The 22,188-nt window shown below is 37.0% G+C and overlaps 1 protein-coding gene across 1 annotated transcript in view; it reads left to right on the top strand.

The window, feature by feature from the left end:
* ERC2 (ELKS/RAB6-interacting/CAST family member 2) overlaps window positions 1-22,188 on the top strand; it is a 548,821-nt gene that overhangs the window by 359,044 nt on the left and 167,589 nt on the right. Inside the window, exon 13 of the mRNA XM_081935890.1 lies at window positions 14,332-14,492. Within this exon, the coding sequence (XP_081792016.1) occupies window positions 14,332-14,492 (161 nt within the window). The remainder of the gene's footprint in view (window positions 1-14,331; window positions 14,493-22,188) is intronic.

The raw sequence follows: 22,188 nt of genomic DNA, 5'->3' as shown, positions 1-22,188 counted from the left end.
TGGAACAATTGAGTTTGATGTCAAATATTTCCCAAAGTCATGATTTCTTCTTTACTGTCTTCACTGAGACTACTCAAGAACTAATAATTAATATAAAAAATTAATGTTGCTTCTGTTTCGCCAAGGTATGAATTATAGCACAGCTTTTCAATCATTTGCCGTCTTCCCTCAGGCTACATTTCTCTTGGAAGTAAATCACTTTAGACTCAGTATGGATTATCTTAATCCTGTTGTAGAGATTGGATTGCCTTGTTTTTCTAAATATTATGTGCTATATATTCAAAATGATATCAGTAATTGAACATATTTGATACAGGATCATTTTCCATTTAACAAATATTCCTTGAAGCATATTTCAAATTGTCACTGGTGATAAAATTAGTAGTATTTTCTATGTCTTGAAAAAAATGCATTGCTGGACATGCTTGTCATAAGATTCTGAGGATGTCATTATCCTATAAAGTCGCCCCACTGGCAATGTCTGGAGAAGATTAGTATGAACTATAAAACTGGCTTTGTTCCCATTTTCATTTTTAGTTAGAAATATTTCTCTTTATATCTGATCCTATTTCACTGGGTATATGATTAGATTGTGGGAAAATTAAGGATGGACAAATCTGTCAATTTTGGTTTTGCTCAGGTTTGCACAAGAATATGTATGCATTTAATGCACATTTCTATTTGGAAAGATTTTTTAAGCTACATTCCATAAAATAACATTATTATTATTTTTTGATCAGGACAGCCATTGCGATGCTCTGCTCAATTTTTGTCTGCATTTTGTGGAAGAACTTCCTTATATTTTTAAAATGCAAATTTGAAGTATACTTATGCGTATTAGTTTCAGAACTGAAAGTAAGATATGATCTACTTAATGTTACTCCCCGTATTTCCAAGTCAGATAGGAAGAAGCTATTATGTCAGTCCAGTACATTGGGTTCCTCAAAATTGTCATATCCAGAGAGGAAGATGAGTTTTCAACATATTTGTCTTTTCTGCTAAGGATGGAGAATGCTTTTTTCAAGAAATTGTCTATGTAGGGGAAAAACAAAAGTAAATGTTAGATATTAACACAGGTTACTGTGGTTTCCACTTCCACTCCTCTGTTCAGGTGGGAATAGAGGTTTAATCTGATTGGTTGAGAGGTCTGACAGCTCCCTATAAAAAGAGAGCTGTCAGACCTAACTGCTGCTGGATTGTACAAACTTGACTGTTGTAATAAAGAGCTGTTGTTGCGTTAAACCGGAGTCTGCCTTCTCATTGCCCTATCTAACAGTAAAGATCCTTGGAATTTATTGGCAGAGTAATCAATTGTATTTGAATACAAATTAAGAGCAATTTTAGCAAAAGCTACCGCTATATTGTTTTCATTTTTAGTGCTTGTATTTATTTATTCAATCATATATTCAAAGAAGTATTTCTGTTAAGAATAAATGCCTTCTTTATTATGGCACTTGCAATTTGTGGTTCATACAAGTACTCATACTTATTTTTTAAACGATTGGTTCAATAAAAGTATCCACAGAAGAAAGAAAAAGGAGAAAAGTGACTCCTTTTCATCCTTGCTGTGATGGCAGATGTTTCTGCAACTTTGTCAATAAGTTTTTTCATAGGCTAGAGAAAGACCACAAAGGGAAGTAGAAATTGGAGGTGGAGAGGTGGCAAGAAATCTATTTTGTTCAAGAATTGTGCTAATGCAAAATACGGATCTAACTAAATAAATTCATCAGGAAAAATAGATTGCTAAACTGAGGCAGAAGATTATTCTGAATCAAAAGTGATTTAGTGCCAAAAGTGATTCAGTGGTGGGATTCAAATAATTTAACAACCGGTTTTCTGCCCTAATGACTGGCTAGGTGGGCGTGGCAATAGTGGGCATGGCCAGGGGGTGTGACAGGCAGCACTCGGCCTCCTGCACCCCCCTGGTAGCAAGAATGGGCTGCGGGATCCCCTGTCCCCCCCACACCCTGTTTTGGGCCTAGTAGGCCCCTGCTCCCTAGTAAGCATTCTGAGAGCAAAAATCGGCCATGGGAAGCTCCCCCCTGCATTCCAATATTGGGCCTTGTAGGCCTTCCTGCACTTACCAGGGAGCCAAAATAGGGTGCAAGGGGATTCCTGGAAGAGGTGGGGCAGGAAGGGGAGGGCCAGCCACCAGTTTAACAACCAGTTCACCTGAACTGGCCCGAAACGGCTGAATCCCACCACTGCCGTTATTGACTCTTATAAAGTCAAATCAAGATTTTTAGGCCATGCAGTCAAATTCACTGTTACTCACAGAAGTATCTAAAGAAATGGCCAACTTTGCTTGATGACAATTAGATAATAAAAATGTTTCTCAGAATGTTCAGGGGCTAGGATCTCCTACTGCTCTTCCTTTCTTAGTAAACAATAATATAATCATGCATATTTTTATTCCCATATTGTATTTCCATCTTCCTTTGTCAAACTAATTTTCAAAGTACATGAAAATGGCTAGGAACGTTGGAACATTTAAGAAGTGATTAAGTTGATGGATAACTAATTTGTAATCTCCACATTAGTCCACGAGGCGCAGATCAGATCAGTTCAAATTAGAATCCACAAAGATCAAATGCCTGTAGCGTCTCTAAACCATAGTTACTAAATACCTTCTGCAGAATTTTATCTATATGCAATGAGTGTATGTAGCTGAGAATCATTTTCAGAGAGAAAATATATGCTAGCACTCATTAGACACAGTTTATTAGATTTAAGGAAAGTGTAGATAATCAAAATCATCGTGTGCATTTATTTTTATCTGTTAAATACCTTCAGTATATTGTAGAAAGTGTAGGATTTATTTGTATTCATGCATATCTAATGTTCATTTTCTATTATGATTTTCATATAGTTAGTTCATTATCTATTTCTGCTTTGCAGTAGAGTTTAAAGAAAGAAAGGGAATGCAAATCCCTTTCTGGATGCAAAATGTTTGTAAATAACTACATAATGTTAACCTTTCTTTTAAACAGGTTTTAACTTGTGATGAAGCTCAGCTATACATCTATTTTAAACACCAGGCTCTTATACTAGATTAGAGCATTCCCTTAACAGATATAAAATGTAATTTTATTCTGCATGAAGTAACTTCAGAGAGGCCCCACCTAGTAAGGTTTAGAGAAAATAGCCTTCGAATCACAAAGTAAGATTCCTGAAAGACTTGGGAGCTTTTTAAAAAAAAAACAAAAAAAACTAATAACTAAGCACTGCTACTTAGTCCAAATTGCTAAACAAATGCTATAATCTTTCTGACTGAGTTTCATTCTAAGAACATACTTGTAGTTAATAAATGCTTTTAAATAAACTTTTACTGCCTTACCATTCTTAGATACAATCCCATGGGAAGTTTTAAAATCTGCAATGTAATAATATTATGAAACCATGACAATAAAGGTGTTGGTTTTCCAAGTGCAAAGACCTCGTTCCAGCTTGATTTTTCCAAATCAAGCATTTGCAATAAAACTACAGTGAGTGTATTGGAGGGGATACCATCAATTAATGCAGGCCACCAGAAAGGCTTAGAGACTTCAGTTTCATTTCCCCACATTGAATAGACCTTGTGCATGCAAACCAGCTATGCAGTTGCATTTTGCTATGAAAGAATGTGTTTTTTACTTATTAGAAAGTGTTATTAGCTGAGGCACATGGGTTACTGATTTTAATGGTTGGCTTTTAATTTTTGTACACTATCCAGAGTTAGTGTTGTTAGTCGATGGCTATGTAAGTAAATTAAATAACGGTATGAAGATGACCTTCCTCGTGATATATTTTTTCAGCAGAGTTTGTTTCTTTTTACTGTTCGTTCCTGTTCATTCACATTCCACTTGTGTCAGAAGCACTGAGGGATTTCCGGGTTGAAAGGATGACATCACCATTGCATGGGGGACACCCAGTTGGAGGCTCCTTTTATGTCTTCAGCAGGAGCTGGAGCATAGGATGGCAGTTCATCCTGCCCCATAGTAGCACTCAGGTCTCCAATATGGGCTTGCTAATCTCCAAACTAGCATCCTATAACCACGTGAGCCATTGTGTTCTCTAAGGGACATGCTGAAATTTTATTTTGCAAGCTGTGAAAATGGAACTTCCACTCTCCAACTTATTTTGTAGATACTCTACAAAGGACTGAAATCTTATTATGTGAAATGGACATTAAAAATAGTTTAAAAACCTTGACAATGAAATAAGAAAATGAGTAGCCCCGGAAGGGGTACAGAAAAACAGAGGAATATAAGCCTAATTTATAATATAATATAATAAACTATGCTGTTTTAACAGTGTAACTCTTTAGGATGCTGTGATGACTTTGGTCCAATGTAAAGACTTTGCCATTTATTGTACTAAAGTGTTTGGGTTAACATCTGAATGTTGTAAAAGATATTCAAGAGAAAAGACCAAACTAGACTTGACAACAAGCACATGACTACAACTTCTTTTTCTTTTAAATAAGAATTTCAGCACTCATATAGAGCTGGATACTGATTGTAGTGTATTGAGAAGGAACTGAGGTTTTCCTTTTATACCGCATTCCTGATGAAAAACATCTTTTGCAATTCTATTTGTTTTCCACTTGCAATATGATCTTGATCAGAATTTTCCCCACTCTATATTTTTTTTAAAGTTCAGAAAGATCAGTATGTAATCATGCATTTCTCATCATATCTTGGTTGGGTCTGACTTTCATATGTAATGTAACCTTTGGCATAATAATCATGAATTTGTAAGGAAAGTGTATAGTTACTGGACAAATTATACTTGAAGCAATTCACAATCATCTATCAAACGTTAGTGCATACTGGAAAGAGCCAAATAAGAAAAAAAGATCAATGTATGATTTTTAGGTCATACTAAAAGAAAAATGGACACCATATCTGTGACTGATCTGTTTGATTTGAAAATTTCTTTAGTAACTTAAAAGAATTGTGCTCTAATTGATCATAATCCAGGCAAGTGTAAAAATATCCAGCCATAAATGTTTGTGATGTTTCCTGCCGTTCACAGCTAAAGGAACAATACTTTACATATTATTCAAGATCGTCCAATATTTATTTTATTTGGAGAGTGTTTTCAATGGAAATTATGGCAATGAAGGAAAAAAAAAAGTATTTTAGTGCCTGTTCTTATTGGCCAGATGTGATCCTGAAGGGTTTTATTCATGAAACTAGAAATTGGAGAAATTGGATATTTGGGAATGGAAATTGGTGAGCTTCCAGGCAATATGGCATCTAAAGTGCTAAATCCTTTAATAAATAAACTCTGATTCAGACTGGAATGTATTGGTTGGATCTAAAAGGTGATATTAAGAAACATTGATTGGTCTTAAAGATAATTATCTATGCATTCCATTCCTGCTTCTGCCATCAGCAGGGTCAGAGCTGTCTGTGAAATAAATTTTATTTCCAGTGTAGCTATGTAATACTTAGATTAGCCTCATTCCCTGGGATTATATTAAATCTCAATCTCTCTCTCTCTTCCTCTCCCTCTCTCCCTCCCTCCCTCCCTTCCTCTCTCATTCTCATTCTCTCTCTCTCTTTCACACACACACACACACACACACACACACACACACACACACAGAAGGAGAATGAAAATATTCCTTGATACTGTGATAAATCTTGCTTTCAATAATGTCTAAGTGTTTCAAATTAATGTATCTGAATATCATTGGCATCCCTTGGCAAATGCGTATCCCATGATATGCTTTAATGCTGAGTTATGACAATGTCATCATTGTTCAGTGATGAAACTTTTACTACATTCTCTTCTAAAAATCTTTTAAAAATCTGGAGGACAAGTACCAAAGAAATATAATTCTACTTTACCAATTATATAAATATAATGAAATATATTTATAATTATAGAAATATAATTCTGGGAGTCAGCAATAGTTTATCATGACAAAATATAATAAGTACAGTGGTTAATTTAAATTGGAATCTGCTATCCAATATAAGGGCTTAAATTAGAGTATAGCAAACATTAACATCTTTATTTTATGGGCACAGAGGTTTATTAGCACTGATTATCAATAAGGTGCCCAAAATGTTAATATGGACAAAATTACCCTGCCTTAGATACAATACAATACAATAGTAGAGTTGGAAGGGACCTTGGAGGTCTTCTAGTCCAACCCCCTGCCTAGGCAGGAAACCCTATACCGTTTCAGACAAATAGCTATCCAACATCTTCTTAAAGACTTCCAGTGTTGGGGCATTCACAACTTCTGGAGGCAAGCTGTTCCACTGATTAATTGTTCTCACTGTCAGGAAATTTCTCCTCAGTTCTAAGTTGCTTCTCTCCTTGATTAGTTTCCACCCATTGCTTCTTGTTCTACCCTCAGGTGCTTTGGAGAATAGTTTGACTCCCTCTTCTTTGTGGCAACCTCTGAGATATTGGAATAATGCTATCATGTCTCCCCTAGTCCTTCTTTCTCTTAAGCTAAACATACCCAGTTCCTGCAACCGTTCTTCATATGTTTTAGTCTCCAGTCCCCTAATCATCTTTGTTGCTCTTCTCTGCACTCTTTCTAGAGTCTCCACATCTTTTTTACATCGTGGCGACCAGAACTGAATGCAGTATTCCAAGTGTGGCCTTACCAAGGCATTATAAAGTGGTATTAATACTTCACTTGATCTTGATTCTATCCCTCTGTTGATGCAGCCTAGAACTGTGTTGGCTTTTTTGGCAGCTGCTGCACACTGCTGGCTCATATTTAAATGGTTGTCCACTAGGACTCCAAGATCCCTTTCACAGTTACTACTACTGAGTAAGGTATCACCTATACTGTACCTGTGCATTCCGTTTTTGTTGCCTAAATGTAGAACCTTACTCTTTTCACCATTGAATTTCATTTTATTAGATAGTGCCCAATGTTCAAGTTTGTCAAGATCCTTCTGTATCTTAAGCCTATCTTCTGGAGTGTTGGCTATTCCTGCCAGCTTGGTATCATCTGCAAATTTGATGAGTTCCCCATTTATTCCCTCATCCAAATCATTGATGAAGATGTTGAAGAGTACTGGACTTTCTACAGCATCTATAGACAAGATATCTTGTCTATAGATGCTGTAGAAAGTCCATCAGTCTGTAGGACCTGTGATTTTACCTTCTTTCTTCAGGTTGTTCCCACCAACTCCTCTGCTGATTAAAAAAAGAAAAAAGAAAAACCAAGCTGGGTCAAAAACCAAGCTAGTTAGAATTGAATTGACCATCCAAAAATTGCCAGGTTGTATGCTTCGCTGGGAGTACGAAACATATCCCAGAAGATGATAGCAAACCATTCCTGGATTATTTTCAGGAAACTATATGAATAAATTCATGAATTCATTAGGCGTTGAGCTTGGGGCAAATCAAACTTCACTTATCTATATTCACTTATCTATATTTATCTATAATGAAAGGTTTCAAAGCAAATTAATTTAATGCAATGCATCTTGTGCGGCAGTTACAGGCCAAGTTCATAGCATGAGCTCCTTCATTGCTCTTCTATGAAGAAACCAATGTGCACCAAAACAGCTTAATTTTCTTGACTAGATTTAGAATATTCAGGCATATACAAAGAAGTTTCATCTCAGTATCTCTTAAGATAAATATAGATTAGATGAGGCTTGCTGATTATGACTGAACACATCTAAATTAGAATCACCCCCTAAACATAATGATAATTCAGCACTGAGGTGCCTCAGTGGAGTTCGGATACCCAGGCCATTGACCAGCCATTTATCATGCCAGCATAGTGTGGCTAGAAGTATTGCATCCCATAGTGTTGCATCCCATGATGCAAGACATATTTTTGAGGAATCTATATCATTCATAGATGTTGTTCTGGTAATCCTGCTCAGTACAAGAGAAACTGCAGTGACACTAATACATTTGGCATAGCTTGCTCTCTAGACAAAGTTTACTGATATTTTAGTTAATGAAGATTTAAATCTGAAATCCACCAGTACAGTGGGTGTGCATCCCAAAGTTTACAAAGACCCTCTTTTAGAACCTTTTTTAAAACAGTAACAGAGTTGGAAGGTACCTTGGAGGTAGCATAGTCCAACCCCCTGTTCATGCAGGAGACCTATGCTAGGGATTCAAACTGCTGAACTGCCTATCTTTCTGATCGACAAACTCAGCATCTTATCCACTGGTATTTTAGTGTGAAATATGAAAAAAGAAAGTGGGAAGCTGCAGTAACAATTATTTTTTATTTCTAAAATCATATTTTCAAAAATGCCTTTAGGCCTCCCACCCCTACAAACTAATGTTGTAGTTAGGGACGTGTGGTCAGGGGAGGCAGGGGAGGCAGAGCCTCACCTCTCATCATGAAATAATAATATATAAAATAATAATATCCACGAAGGAGTTTCATATTTATAAGAGGAAGAGGAGGGAGGAGGAGGAGCACGCGCGGGGCGGTGCCAGCTGGGCACCTGGCGGAGGCAGGAGGGTTCTCGGAAGTGCCAATAACCTTCCTGCCTCCGCTGTACTTTGTGCACTCTTCGCGGCTGCAATCGACATCCAGAAGTGGCAGGGGCTTGATGATGTCGCCGCAGCTGCCATGCGCAGACGGACGGAGGTAGCCAGAGTGGCGGCAAGGCAGTCCGGCAGACGAGCGACCGAGGATCAGGCTGCCTGATCCTCCATCGCTCGCTCGCTTGCTTGCTCTTTCGTCCACCCGGACCCCTCAGCGCCACTCTGGTTACCTCCGTCTGGCCGTGCCCAGCAGCGACGACGGCGAGGTCATCAAGATGAAGTGGCTTGGAGGCAAAGTGCTTTTTAGTGCTTTTCTGTGCGTCTGGCGTTTAGGTAGATAGCCGGATGTCCTAAACGCCAGACGCACAGAAAAGCAGGTGCTGTTGGGGATCGCGGAGCGCGAGCCGGCAGAGCACGCTCAGGAAGGCGGGGAATGGGATCACGTGTGCTGGAGACTGAGGCAGCCTCAGCCTCCAGCACACGTGGTCCCATTCCCTGCCTTCCTGATGACATCACCAGCCTCACCAGGCATAAACCTCACCCCACGTCACTGGTTGTAGTAATGTATTAATTGTATTCATCTAGAGGGGGTGATGTGTATATATGTGGGCCTTTTTTTGATACACCTTTTTAACGTTTTGATTGTTTTGTGTTTTTTTATTTTTTGTTTTTCATCTTTTTGAATTTCTTTTCAGAATTTTGAACTTTAGCCTTGTTTTGAATAAAATAAAATATACAATACAAAAAGAATGCTTGTACTTTTATTTTATAAGGCTTTAGAAAATGTCCTTAGAAAATAAAAATAGCCCATCTTTGCCTGGAGATACTGTATGCCCCTCTGCCCAGAAAATTCATTTTTAAACATAATCCAGGACCTATTAGTTTTCAGGCAAGTTTCTAAGCCCCCTCCTGAAATAAAAGGGAGACCTCCCAGCTATGGAGAGAAAGTTTGCATTCTTCTTTCTGCCGGGGGGGGGGAGGGGGTCTGCATTTCAAAGCTCAGATTTAGCAATGGTTGTAATTATCTTTTCCATGGAGTTTCTGAAAGCTGCAGGTGTGTCTTTCATACAGTAGGCTGTTAACAAGAGGAAAAAGTAATGTCAAAAGTTGAATTTCTTCAAATCTGTGGCTATGTGTGTGTGTGTGGGGGGGGCATTTTACCTTTCACATTTAGACTTTCTCTAAAAATCTCTGATTCAATTCAGCTAGTCTGAGTCAAAATAGAAGTGAGGTTTCAGGTTACAGTACTTGGTTTAAAACCCTAACCTATCCACCTCTCAAAATGCTTGGAAGTATTAGAAGTTGAACACACCATCATGTGGTCTGGATGTACAGATGGGTGAGAAATTAGAAGCAGGGGTGCTTGAACATGTGAGTACTCTTCACTCAGTTTCATAAATCAGACTCAAGTTAACTGAAGCCTCTCTGAATCCAATTTATTCTGACTCCCAGTTCTCTTTGTCTTTTGCTCCTTCCTGTACTTCCTCCTTCTTCTAAGAGCTAAAGAAAGCTTTAGTGCAATCAGATAGTTAAGGCCGAAGATATATATATATATTTTAATAGGAAAGGATTTGGAAGACTTTTCTTTGGTGTAAATAACCTTTTGAACATTTTATCTGACCAAGCTATCAATAAGGTTATCAGGTCTAGCTGAAAAAGGACACGCTTGGCAATAACTTTCAGCCTATAAGAAGCCGAGTCAGTTTCTATCATCTATCATGCTATCAATTTTATTGCGATTGTTGTTTTGCGGTGAACTTTGAGGCCACCCACTATGCTCTTCAACCACTAGAATCAAATCTTTGAGGAGACAAAAAAAATCCTTAAAAGCATCAGTAACACCTGAGATGCACAGTTGCATTCAGTAGTAATCATTTTCAAAATGAACAGCTGGATGTTTGTCCAGCCCTGCTTAGAAAGAAAACAGATTCAGCACATGGATGGAATTTGCTTTAATATCAGATGTTGGGAATACGCAGCAGGATATGGATACTTCGTATGAATACTCAGAAGCCAAACGCCTTGTGCTTTTTTTGTAGCTTCTGGTATTTCTGTGAAGATGGTACAATTTACATATCTTCCTTTCATGGAATAAGTATAGTAACATACTACTTTATTTGCTAGATTTTTGGTTTTCATGTAAAAAGAAATATTTGTCTATAGAACTACCGGTAGTACACGTGTGTACGATTCCCATGGACCCGCAATTCATTGAATTACTGTTGTTTTTGATGGGGTTATCACACAAAAATAAACTAGACAAGTTTATTCCAACCGTGCTGAAAGACTAAATAAGAGGAATGCTTAATATTACACAGAAAGTTCTTTCTTATTCAAATCACAGCAACATAACGTTTCTAACTTAGATTTCATTTGATTGTCACTATAAATGCATGTTTAATTGGAAAGTAGCTCACTCATGAAATCTCCTTTTGCTGCACTGTGTTTTATATCTTTAGTCCACAAATGTCAAATCTAGATTTACAAGTAGTCCTTGACTTACAACCACAATTGAGCCCAAAATTGATGTTGCTAAGTGAGAAATTTATTAAGTGGTCTTTGCCTGGTTTTACGACTGTTCTTGCCACATTTGTTAAGTGAACCATTGCAGTTGTTAAGTTAGTAAAACAGTTGTTAAGTGAATCTGGCTTCCCCTTTGACTTTGTTTGCTAGAAGGTTGCAAAAGGGGATCACATCACCCCTGGACACTGCAACCATCATAAATATGAATCAGTTGATAAGCATCTGAATGTAAATGACATGCCCATGGCAATGCTACAATGGTCATAAGTGTGGGAAAAGGGGATCAGTCATTTTTCCCATTGCTGTTGTAACTTTGAACACTCACTAAATGAACTGTTGTAAGTCAAGGACTATCTGCATAGAGGGTCTGTTTGTAAGGATAATAAGCTTTGTAGCTAATCTTTTGGTCTTTTGGATGCTTTACAAAAATGTATTGGACGAGCCTCATCATTTCAACACATCGCAGAGGAGTTCCCTTGTGACTTACAACCTAGCAAGTGTGCTAGGAATTGTATTTTGTCTTTAAAAAATGTACTTTGCCCTTTCTCCTTGCAGTCAGCCTGGTGGATGAAATAGTGGATGTGTGTATGATTATAGGCATGCTTTCTCCAAAGATCAACATTTGTACACACTTTGGTCACCTTTTATACATAGTGTTATTGACATTAACCAGAAAAGCCACTCTGACAGCACCATACTTTAGCACCGCCTAAAGAGTTGCTCTGCTGCACTTGCAGAGTTTCTTTAAAGCAATGTCTGGGGCTGGGGGCGGGGGGGGGGGCGGAGAAGGTTAGGGGGAATCACAAGCCTAATTGTTTTCCATCGAGACGAATTGTCTTTGAATTAAACTGTCCTGAAAAATAAGAAAATTCTCTTGAAGACTGAATGTGGCACTGTAATTCTGAAAGGAGAACATAATGAACAATTCTCTTTGTTTTTAAAACAACATAGATTCTTGCTGTAGGATATGTACTTGGGTGAACATGTGCATGTTCTTTTGCTGACCAGTCATTGTCCTTAAACCTAAAGAAGCAAAATGTGGTTGAGGTTAAAAGATACATTCTCAAACTTGATTATCCTAAGACAACCAGACAAGCTGTTTAGATTCAGCAGCCCAGAGAATTTAACTACTCCATCATAAATATTTTGTCTATAGAATCTTTAGAACAGGGGTCTCCAAACGTGGTGACTTTAAGACTTGTGGACATCAACTCCCAGAATTTTCCAGGCAGTATAGCTGGCGAGGAATTCTCGGAATTGAAGTCTACAAGTCTTAAAGTTGCCAAGTTTGGAGTCTCCTGCTGTATAAAGACCATTATTCTTCTATTTCCTGGGGTTTATCTTCTTATCTTGCCACTAACTAGTACTCTTGACCACGAGCTTAGTGGACTTCAGTCTACAAGACCTACAGCACTTTTTCTAATAATGCAGAGAATTTACTGGTTCAAGTTCTGAACGTGACCGGAACTAGTGGGGTGGAGATGTCAGTGTTCCAAGTATCATGCATAATTAAATCAGAGTCCAAGGCAAAACTTTCCTTAAAGTTCCAATTTAATAAGTCAGACATGTTGGTACATCTGTGGAATCCCAATTCTGGAAGTTACCTACGATTCCCACCCAGTTGAAAGTTCATGATTTTGTCCCCACACCCACTAATCTATGACATGGTCCAATCTTCTTCTTCTACGCTGTCATCTCCACCCCGCTGATTCTGGTCAGGTGCCAAGGTACGAAGACAAAGAATAACCTTGATCTTCTAGAAAGGAATTTTTTATTTTGAAAATAACACCTTCTACTCCTTGCTATTCCGCCCCCTTAATGAATATGCATACTAAAGTTGGAGCTAGAAAGAGAGAGTGTGGCAGGCCAAAGATTCTTAAAGGAACCGCTGCAGGCCTCACAGGAGGATCACTACAATGATCCCCTTAGTTTGTTCCATTATTCAGAGAAACATATTTATTTAAAAGATTTGTATCGCCATTTGTCTTAGAGCATAAATATAGGAAGCTCACAACAACAATAAAATCACAAAAAGTTTAAAAAAGCAATGAAAAAACAAAACAAAATCCTAGTGCCATAGTGTCTGGGATACCCTCAACACCATCTACACGCTTCTATGTCAGTCTCCCCTAGCACCCCGGGAAGATCTAGCTCTTTATTGGCTTATGAGCTGTGGTGGCGCAGTGGTTAGAATCCAGTACTGAAGGCTACTTCTGCTGCCTGCTGGCTGCTTGCAATTTGGCAGTTCAAAGCTCACCAGGCTCAAGATTGATTCAGCCTTCCATTCTTACAAGGTCAGTAAAATGAGGACCCAGATTGTTGGGGTCAATATGGTGACTCTATAAACCTTTTAGAGAGGGCTGTAAAGCACTGTAAAGCAGTATATTAGTCTAAGTGCTGTTGCTTCTGGATAGCTAAAAAGTTGGGGACCTGTGAAATTGCCAGGGGAAGAGTATGCTTTATGAGAAAGATGAAAATAGAAAGAGTCTATGTAAATAATATTTACATTATTTACATTATTCTTTCATTGTGTTTAAGTGAATGTTTACAATATGGATATACCAATTGGTTTAAACCTTCATTGTGTGACAGAATTCCTGGTGACGTTTCCTATTAAACTTAGTGTGTTTGTGGTTTAGCACGCGGTGTGAGCCCACTGTATTTTTGCTTTGGTTAGTTTATGATTTAGGATATTATGAGAACCCAAAATTCCCTTAGTTATTTCAACAATAATAAGCTGAAGTTTCATCTTGCAGTTTGGTTAATTAAGTAATGCCATCTTATATAATATCAGTGTTACAAATGTGAGTTCTGAATACGTTCTCTTCCACTTCTGATACATCCGCTCACAATCGATGTATGGTTTTTGCTCCAGCAAGTGCCAATATCATTATTTTGCTCACAACATAATTAAGAAAAGTCAGCATGGATGCCTAACCCTGACGTATTCTGAAATGCCTGAAATGTCAATCTCTCTCTCTCTCTCTCTCTTTCTCCCTTCCTCCCTCTCTCTCTCTCCCTCTCTCTCTCACACACAGAGCATGTGAAATGAAATGAAACTGAGAAATTTTATCCTTCTTTAAAAATAGGCACCTGAACTATTATCATTGGTCATAGGTCTGTAATGAATACTCTTATTCTTCTTTATTTAATCAGATGCAATATATATCTCCTTTTCATGCTGTTAAAATGTATTACTTAAGCCACAAAATTCAGGATTATTTCACTATGTTCCCTTGAAGAGAGTAGATATTTAATGACTGTGGGGTTACCCATTACAATTTCTTGCTCATTTGCTAATTGTGAGTACCTGAATTTATCTATGCTTTTTAGTTAGAAGAATTACGGAATGCGTTGGATAAGACCAGGCAAGAACTGGATGCCACTAAAGCTCGCCTTGCCTCAACACAGCAGTCTCTGGGTGAGAAAGAAGCACATCTGGCCAATTTAAGACTAGAACGGAGAAAACAGTTGGAGGAGATCCTGGAAATGAAGTAAGTGCACTTATGTCTCTTGGTTTTTCATTTCTGTTTGCAACATATTCAGCTCTTTATTTCATAGACAGAAGATTTCTTTACCAAAATGAAAATGAATTAAGCTAAATGACAGTAAGTAATAATATTGAGCTACAGAAGTTGGACCATAATATTTTTCTATTTACAGGTGGCAGTAGAAGGAAACACTTCTTGAAAATTAGATTGATATGCACGTATAAACAGACTTGAAGTAAGCAAGCAGCCAAGAAGTTTTTTAAGCACAATAAATAAACTAGGTTCATTTTAGTGCTAAAATGGTAAATATATTATTTAATTAAAGGAAGCCATGCATTCATTGAGACACACTGATTCGTAGGTAAAATTCTATGCCATAATACAACATTATTTACCTGTCGCAATTTATCTGAAGTTACAAAGGATGTAATATCACTATTTATATTTCCAATAAAGTTTTTTTCCTTGTTGAATACCCACCCATATACCTTCCACACAAGCATTCACTCATTGATATATGTTAGTAATCTTCTCTTGAACTTCAGTCTCACACGGACATGAGCTTGCTTCCTTTATTTCTCACTTAAGTGGAAATAAATAGTTCTGTGAAGATGATACATTATCAGCTTGAGTAATAGTGATAAATAAAGTTGAAAGCTAGAGAAATAAATAAATAAATAAATGACATTTTTTCATTTATTGATCCAATGAAAATCTAGGTATAAGTGATGCATCAAACCTATTTGATAATCATGGTATTGAAATTTCTCTTTGCCCAGGTTTAATTACTTCTTGTAATGTTGGGTTACATGATGAATACTATCAAATTCTTGATAGTAGGCTCAAGGGATAGGCAACTCTCAAACAATACTATTCCAAACCAGCAATGATGGTAGTTTTGATATTCTCTATTCTGTGAAAAGATGCATTCTGCCATTACATACATAATATTTTTGGGGTGGGTGGGTATTTTTTTTTCCTTCAGAAATACTTATTGCATGCTTGAAAGAAATCAGTATATTCAAATAGTTGTTCCAAAATAGCCTACCACACTATGAAGACTAAATTCTAAAATTTGTCAAAAAGGTTGGTTGGTTCTTTCTTTCTTTCTTTCTTTCTTTCTTTCTTTCTTTCTTTCTTTCTTTCTTTCTTTCTTTCTTTCTTTCTTTCTTTCTTTCTTTCTTCTCCAACTGCAAACTTACGTTTTGAAGAATATCATGTACCTAACGAAAAAACTATGTCACATACCAACTATGTAGTACAGTGTTGCCCTAGTTGAATTAAGAAGCAAAGACAATTGAAAAGCATTTCCCAAAATTTCCAGATAACTTATAGAACCTTAGTATACTCTCATTTCCATGGATTACCAAAGGCACCATGTCATAATTAGTTGGGCTTGACCAGAGTTACATAATATTGAGAGGGACAGATATTAGATAAAATAAAGTAAAGGTACCATCTCCTTCAAGCTCCTGGTGATATCATGAATATGTCTGTGTAGCTTTTTTTTTGGTGGTGTGTGTGTGTGTAACAACATGGAAATGATTTTCCACTTCCACCTTTTAGAATTATTATTATTTACTTCCTCTCTATTCTACAATCCTCATATTGCCTTGAAGTCTCCCATCCAAATAATTACCTCCCTGATTTTGCTTACTTCTGAACCCAGCAAGATGGGGCAAGTGTTATCCCCTGCTGGTGTCCATATGTAAGAGGTGGAATTTTTTATAATTTCTGTCAAATTTACCTGTCACATTTTGAATATGTGAGTGTAGGCACATAAGAAAAGAGTGTGATTATTGTACAGATGCATGTGTGTGTGCATGTATGAATAATAGATAAATTATTCCGGCTAAATCTATTTTATATCTACATTTTATAAACTGTTTCAACACCAGTACTGCAAAAATTGTTTCTCTTTCTTTTATTGGCATACTTTTATGTAGGTTATATAATCTTCAGTAAATAGGCAGTGTTATTTATGTTCTCCCCAAAACCTACCTTTGAAAAGTGGAACACTTGGTTGATTTTTTACAACCCATGGTGTGCTTTTATTTAACGATGGGATCCATGCTGAGAGCATAGAGAGTTATATCCCAAATTAAATGCAAACAAAACAGCAGGATGTTGATACAACTGTGATTTCCATGGGAAGTAGTTAGGACGTTAATGTGCCCTTCTTGGAACTTGGGTAGAAATTCTCCGGTGACTCCAATTTCTGCTCCATAGATCTGAAAGACAACACATCTTGACTAGCTTTTTTGACACCAGGTTGCTAGCGCCATAAAGATTAGAAGAATCAAAGGCTTTGTTCTTCACTAAAATGAAGAGGTTTTATTTAAAAAGAAAGAAAGAAGAGAGACAGAAAAAGAAACAAAAGCCAATAAACTTATCTGTCAATAGTTTATTTAATTTAGAGCAGTGTTGTCATCTGTTTAAATGTATATGTTATGGTTAATGTCAAGCAATATTTTGCTAGTAATTTTGTGTCTGCTTATCAAACTGAAATAGTTCAATCTATTCTTAATACATTCAACTTTGTTTAAATTATCACAGGCATAAAGCTAGAAAGTATAGCAGGTGAACTAATATGCAGGCATATGCTTTGTGTTATGTTTTCAATTTAGAACTTAATTGAGGAGTTACTATAAAAGGTAAGATAACTGGCCAAGCTAAGTCTGAAACATTCACATTTGGTCAATCCAAGCAACTGCACACACCCTTCTTCATATTGCTGTCTGCTGTAGATGCAATTCTGATGCAAAACAAGCGGGTTCAAGAATCTTAAATCTATTTAAGTTTTACATTTCTCTGAACCTGGTGCTGCAGCTATTGGCTTAAACTAACCCCAAAACTAATACAAATTTTAGCATAATCTATGCCTGTAAATTCAGAATTTGGCCAAAACACGTTAAGAACATTACCCTTCATGAAAAAATGCATTAAATATTATTTCGTGGGGTTTTTTAAAAAAATAGCTGAGAGCATGACAGCACAGTTATGAATGAGCACTGCAAATGTGAAACTGATGTAGATTGGAAAGAATGTGTTTTTATCCACCTCTGGGGATATTTTCTCTAAGAAAGTGGGACTTCCTCCTTCCCTTAGGCAGAATTGCTCAGTGGAGCATGATGGGAATATCCAGGAAGTCACTGGCAGTTTTGAATAAGAATATCATGTTTGAGGTGCATACATCTGGAGAACCACATGATGGCACCAAAGGGTTCTCTATCTCCTAGCTGCTGTGCCATCACCAGAGTTTTACAACCAGATATGGAGTGGCTACTTTTGCATTTTATTATGGTTCCTTGCACTTATCAGCCAAATATTCCGTGGCTTTGGCATTTTTATCCACTATTGAGTCCTTCCCAAGGACCTGAAATAGGAAGATATGGATGTTTGATGGAATTAAAGGCATTGCCACAGGATACAATCTGTGAGTGATATTATTACTAGAAGAAGAGAGTGAAACCTTTTTTCTCATCAATTTTTTGTGGGCTCCTAGAGACGTCAGTGACAGGAGCTGTGGTGGTGCAATGGTTAGAATGCAATATTGCAGGCTAATTCAGCTCACTGCCAGGGGTTTGATTCTGACCGGCTCAAGGTTGATTCAGCCTTCCATCCTTGTGAGGTTCGTAAAATGAGGACCCAGATTGTTGGGGGCAATAGGCTGACTCTGTAAACCGCTTAGAGAGTGTTATAAAGCACTACGAAGCAGTATATAAAACTATAGCTACTGCTATTTCTATTTCTAAACAGTTCTTTGCCACACATGTTAAATTAAATATACAGGCAAATCCATATGTTGGCTTCAAATACAAGATGAATCTCATGACTCCTAGTCATCTTATATAGATTAGTGATTAAGGTGTTAAAGTAGGAGTCGACAGACCCAGGTTCTGATTCAATGGAAGTTAGAAGTTCATGGAAATTCAATGGTGGATTTTGCCCCAGTCACTTGCAGTTCAGCCTACCTCATAGAATTGTTGCTGTGAGGCAAAATTGGAGAAAGGAGTGTTATGTGTGCCATTTGGCTTCTCAAAGGCAGAGTATAAATCAGTTGTCCATATATCTAAATACACACACATATAGCATACAGAAACACACCCCCTAAAAACAAGGAAAAGGAGAAAATAATGAAATAAATTACAAATTTTCTTTTTCTCTGTGTGTTTATTTTTGGGAGTGTCTATGAGTACAAATATAAGCAGTAGATGTAGAATTATTTATTTCTATAGATAATTCTCTCTCTCCATCCTTCTCTCTTTCTCTCTCTGTCTCTCTCTCTGTCTCTGTGTCTCTCTGTCTGTCTGTCTCTCATACACACACACACACACACACACACACACACACACACACACACAGTGCCACTATATATTATATATTTTCCTAAGACTGATCTCAGCCAAACCTTTTTTTTAAAATATATTAACATCATTGGAAAATGCTTTCTCAAAGTTTTATTAACTGAGAAAATAATAATGATCAAGACGATAAAATGGGATCATATTTATATTGAACTAAAGCCAGCAAGGGAATGTGTGGGCCTCCATCTCTGATTTGATAGTCAGAAGTATAAATGACTATAAAGGCATCAGGGACAGTGAGGGAGAGAAGCATTAGAAGGAAAAAAGAAAGCGAAGCTTCTGTTTTTAGAAATTTCTCTCTCCCCTCCCCTCCAATTTTTTATTTTTTACTTTTTTAAAAAAGAGGCTGACTGAATTACCCTCTTGTCTACTGAAACTCTCTTAGTTTAATTCCCAGAGGCCTCAGTGACACCTAGGGCAGCCTGATCAACTGCAGCATTCTACATTGCTAACCTCAGCTGACAAACTGATTATGAATTTAGCAGATGTTCCAGAATAGAATGGGTCTGTTTTCTCCTTATTTAAAAAGCAAATAGGCTTAAAACAATACAATTTTACTGTGAAAAATGAAGATCTCTCCGGTGGGACCTGATCCACATATATAAGTCAGAGTAGCCGAATAAGCTAATTCATTTTAACAGAAACTAAATTATCACCTTGGGACTTCGTTTTGTGTATGCATATTTACATATAGCATGGAGAAATGATGCAAGCTTTGGAATGCTTTCTTCTGATTTTCTTCTTCTTTTTCTGATATTGTTTGCCAAATACAAATCTAGAATGCTCTAGATGTGTCTAAATAGAAGGAAGTCACCCTCGACATTCTCATCAGCAGGAATGTCCTAGAACCACATCGTCTTTTTGCTTACCTGAGCAGCGGCATTAACAAAGATTATATTATAAATAGTGGGCCCAATCCAGCTAAAGTTAACAGTGATGAAAAAACATGAAGTCAGCATTTCAGTCAAAATTTGAACCAGCTAAATACAGAATAACATCCTCAGTCCTGTTTGCTTTATGAAAAACAGGTTTTAAAGAATGGATTTAGTCACATGTATTTATTTATTTATATGCCACCTTTGTTAGTTTTATGAATAACTCAAAATGGTGAACATACCTAATACTCCTATGATAGCAGTATTCCAGTTTTTGAGGAACTGCAGCAAGGAAGAGGGGGTCAATTTATTTTCCAAAGCACCAGAAGGCAAGACGAGAAGCAATTGATGGAAACTAATCAAGGAAAGAAGCAACCTGGAATTAAGGAGAAACTTCGTAACAGTGAGAACAAATAATGATTAGAATGCCTTCCCTTCAGAAGTTGTAGGTGCTTCATTACTGTTTTTTAAAGAAAATACTTAAAACAGCCACCTGTCTGAAATAGCATAGGGTGCTTGAGCAAGGAGTTGGACTAGAAGACCTCTAAGGTCCCTTCCAATTCTATTCTGATTAATTGATCCTTCATCCCCTACTAGTACAACAATCCTGAGAAGTAAGTTGGGCTGAGAGAGAATGACCCAAAGTCACCTAGCCACTTTTTGTGGCTAAAGTGGGACTAGAACTGACAGTCTCCCAGTTGATGCCTGATGCTTTAACCACTAGGCCAAATTAGCATATCTTACTTGCTGTCAGAGATATTGGCCTTTACATACATATTGGCCTTTTTAAAATTAGTCAAGATTTATTGGTAAATTATTTATTTGTTGAATTTATATCCTGCCTTTCCTCCAGCAGCTCAAGACAGCATATTCAGTATTCCTTTCCCAGTTTTACCCGAGCAATCCTGTGAGATGCACTGGGCATAATATAATTTTACCCCTTTCCCTTTTGTTTTAAAGAAACATGTACACTCATCTCTCAGAGTGAAATAATTTGTGTGTCTTATACACTAGAATTACATTTGTTTTGATTTGTATTGTAAGAAAACTGGCTGACCAGCTAATAAGGACCGAATTTAAAAAGACTTTTGTCAACTCATATTACCGATATCAAATACTATATATGCAACCTTCAAATAATCATTGTGATTTATTTTGGAGTCCCAGATAGCTTACTGTATGTCCTACACTGTTGTAGGAGATGACCAGGTTGAATCTGAGTGAAGGATCAAGCACGTTATCAGTCCCAAATCCCTTCACTCCCACAAGAGATCTAAGACCAGCCCATCTTGAATTTCATTGACCTTTACCTACCACAGATTTGCTTTGACCTTTAGTAGCTCAGATTCTTGTAGAGAGCTGGAATTTGCAATAAATCTTTATATTAATTTGAAGTGCCTGAATTTCCTAATATCCCCACATTTGACAACTGTCTATGCCAGAGACATAAGAAACCAGGGAAGTTTGGTACCATTAACCACTTAGAATTGGTCTAATAAATTCATACTCTGAGTTCACTTACTTGGCATTCAACCCTATCATATGAACTGTCAGCTCAGATTTCTATTAATCAGGTTTTCATACTGGAGGCAAATACAAAGCCTGCACTGATAGTTATGAACCAGAATTGCATCTGTGTCCCTTTTACATTATGATTCTAAATAAAACATGGAAATTAAAGCTTAGTAAGTGGGATTGCGATCCCAGCTTCATATTCATACATACAGAGAGGTTTTATTTATTCTAACTAATGTAAAATAGTGGTATATAAAATAAAAGTGATTTTAATTGTTGGATTTAGAAAGCTCCAGTGGCAATATGATCTATATTTGACAAGCCCACTAGCACTTAAGAATAATGTAATCATTACTACATTAGAAATGCAACTTTACACTGCTAACATAAAAGCATTTATTGTATGTAAATTTTGACACTTACTTTGACAGAGAACTGACTAAAACTGAAAATGGCTCTATGAAATTTGTTCAGTTCATATTGATGCTGATGACTTATAAATGTTTACCTTATGATTTATTATTATTTAAACTTTGTAGATGCTTTGTCATCAGGCAAACATAGCCATGTCTTAGGAAGAGAAAAAAATGAAGAAGAAAGTGAATGAATAGGGAAAGGGAACAAAACCAGTCCGGTTCTAGAGAGAGGCCTCTTTATAGACCATCTGAATCCACTTACATGTAAATTACTTGTCTCTATGAATTAAGGTGAAGGTTATGAAAGAACTGCTTTTCTATGTTTACTGTAGGATTTTTGACAGTCTCTTTCCTCTTTCAAGTAAATTTGGCTTAAGTCCACAGTCAGTACAGTTTTAAGTAAACTCCTCTTTTGTTACGTTAACAAGGTTATAACATCACGGAGGCAGATTTCCAGGCGCATGAATTGAGACCTAAGAATGCTGGCTAAGAGGGATAATTAAAACCTTAGGGTGGGAGAGTTTAA

The sequence above is a fragment of the Natrix helvetica genome, assembly GCF_964273705.1.
Source record: "Natrix helvetica genome assembly, chromosome: 1".
Lineage (NCBI taxonomy): Eukaryota > Metazoa > Chordata > Lepidosauria > Squamata > Natricidae > Natrix > Natrix helvetica.
The sequence above is the reverse complement of the archived record's forward strand: the minus strand, read 5'-3'. Positions and strand labels throughout refer to the sequence as shown.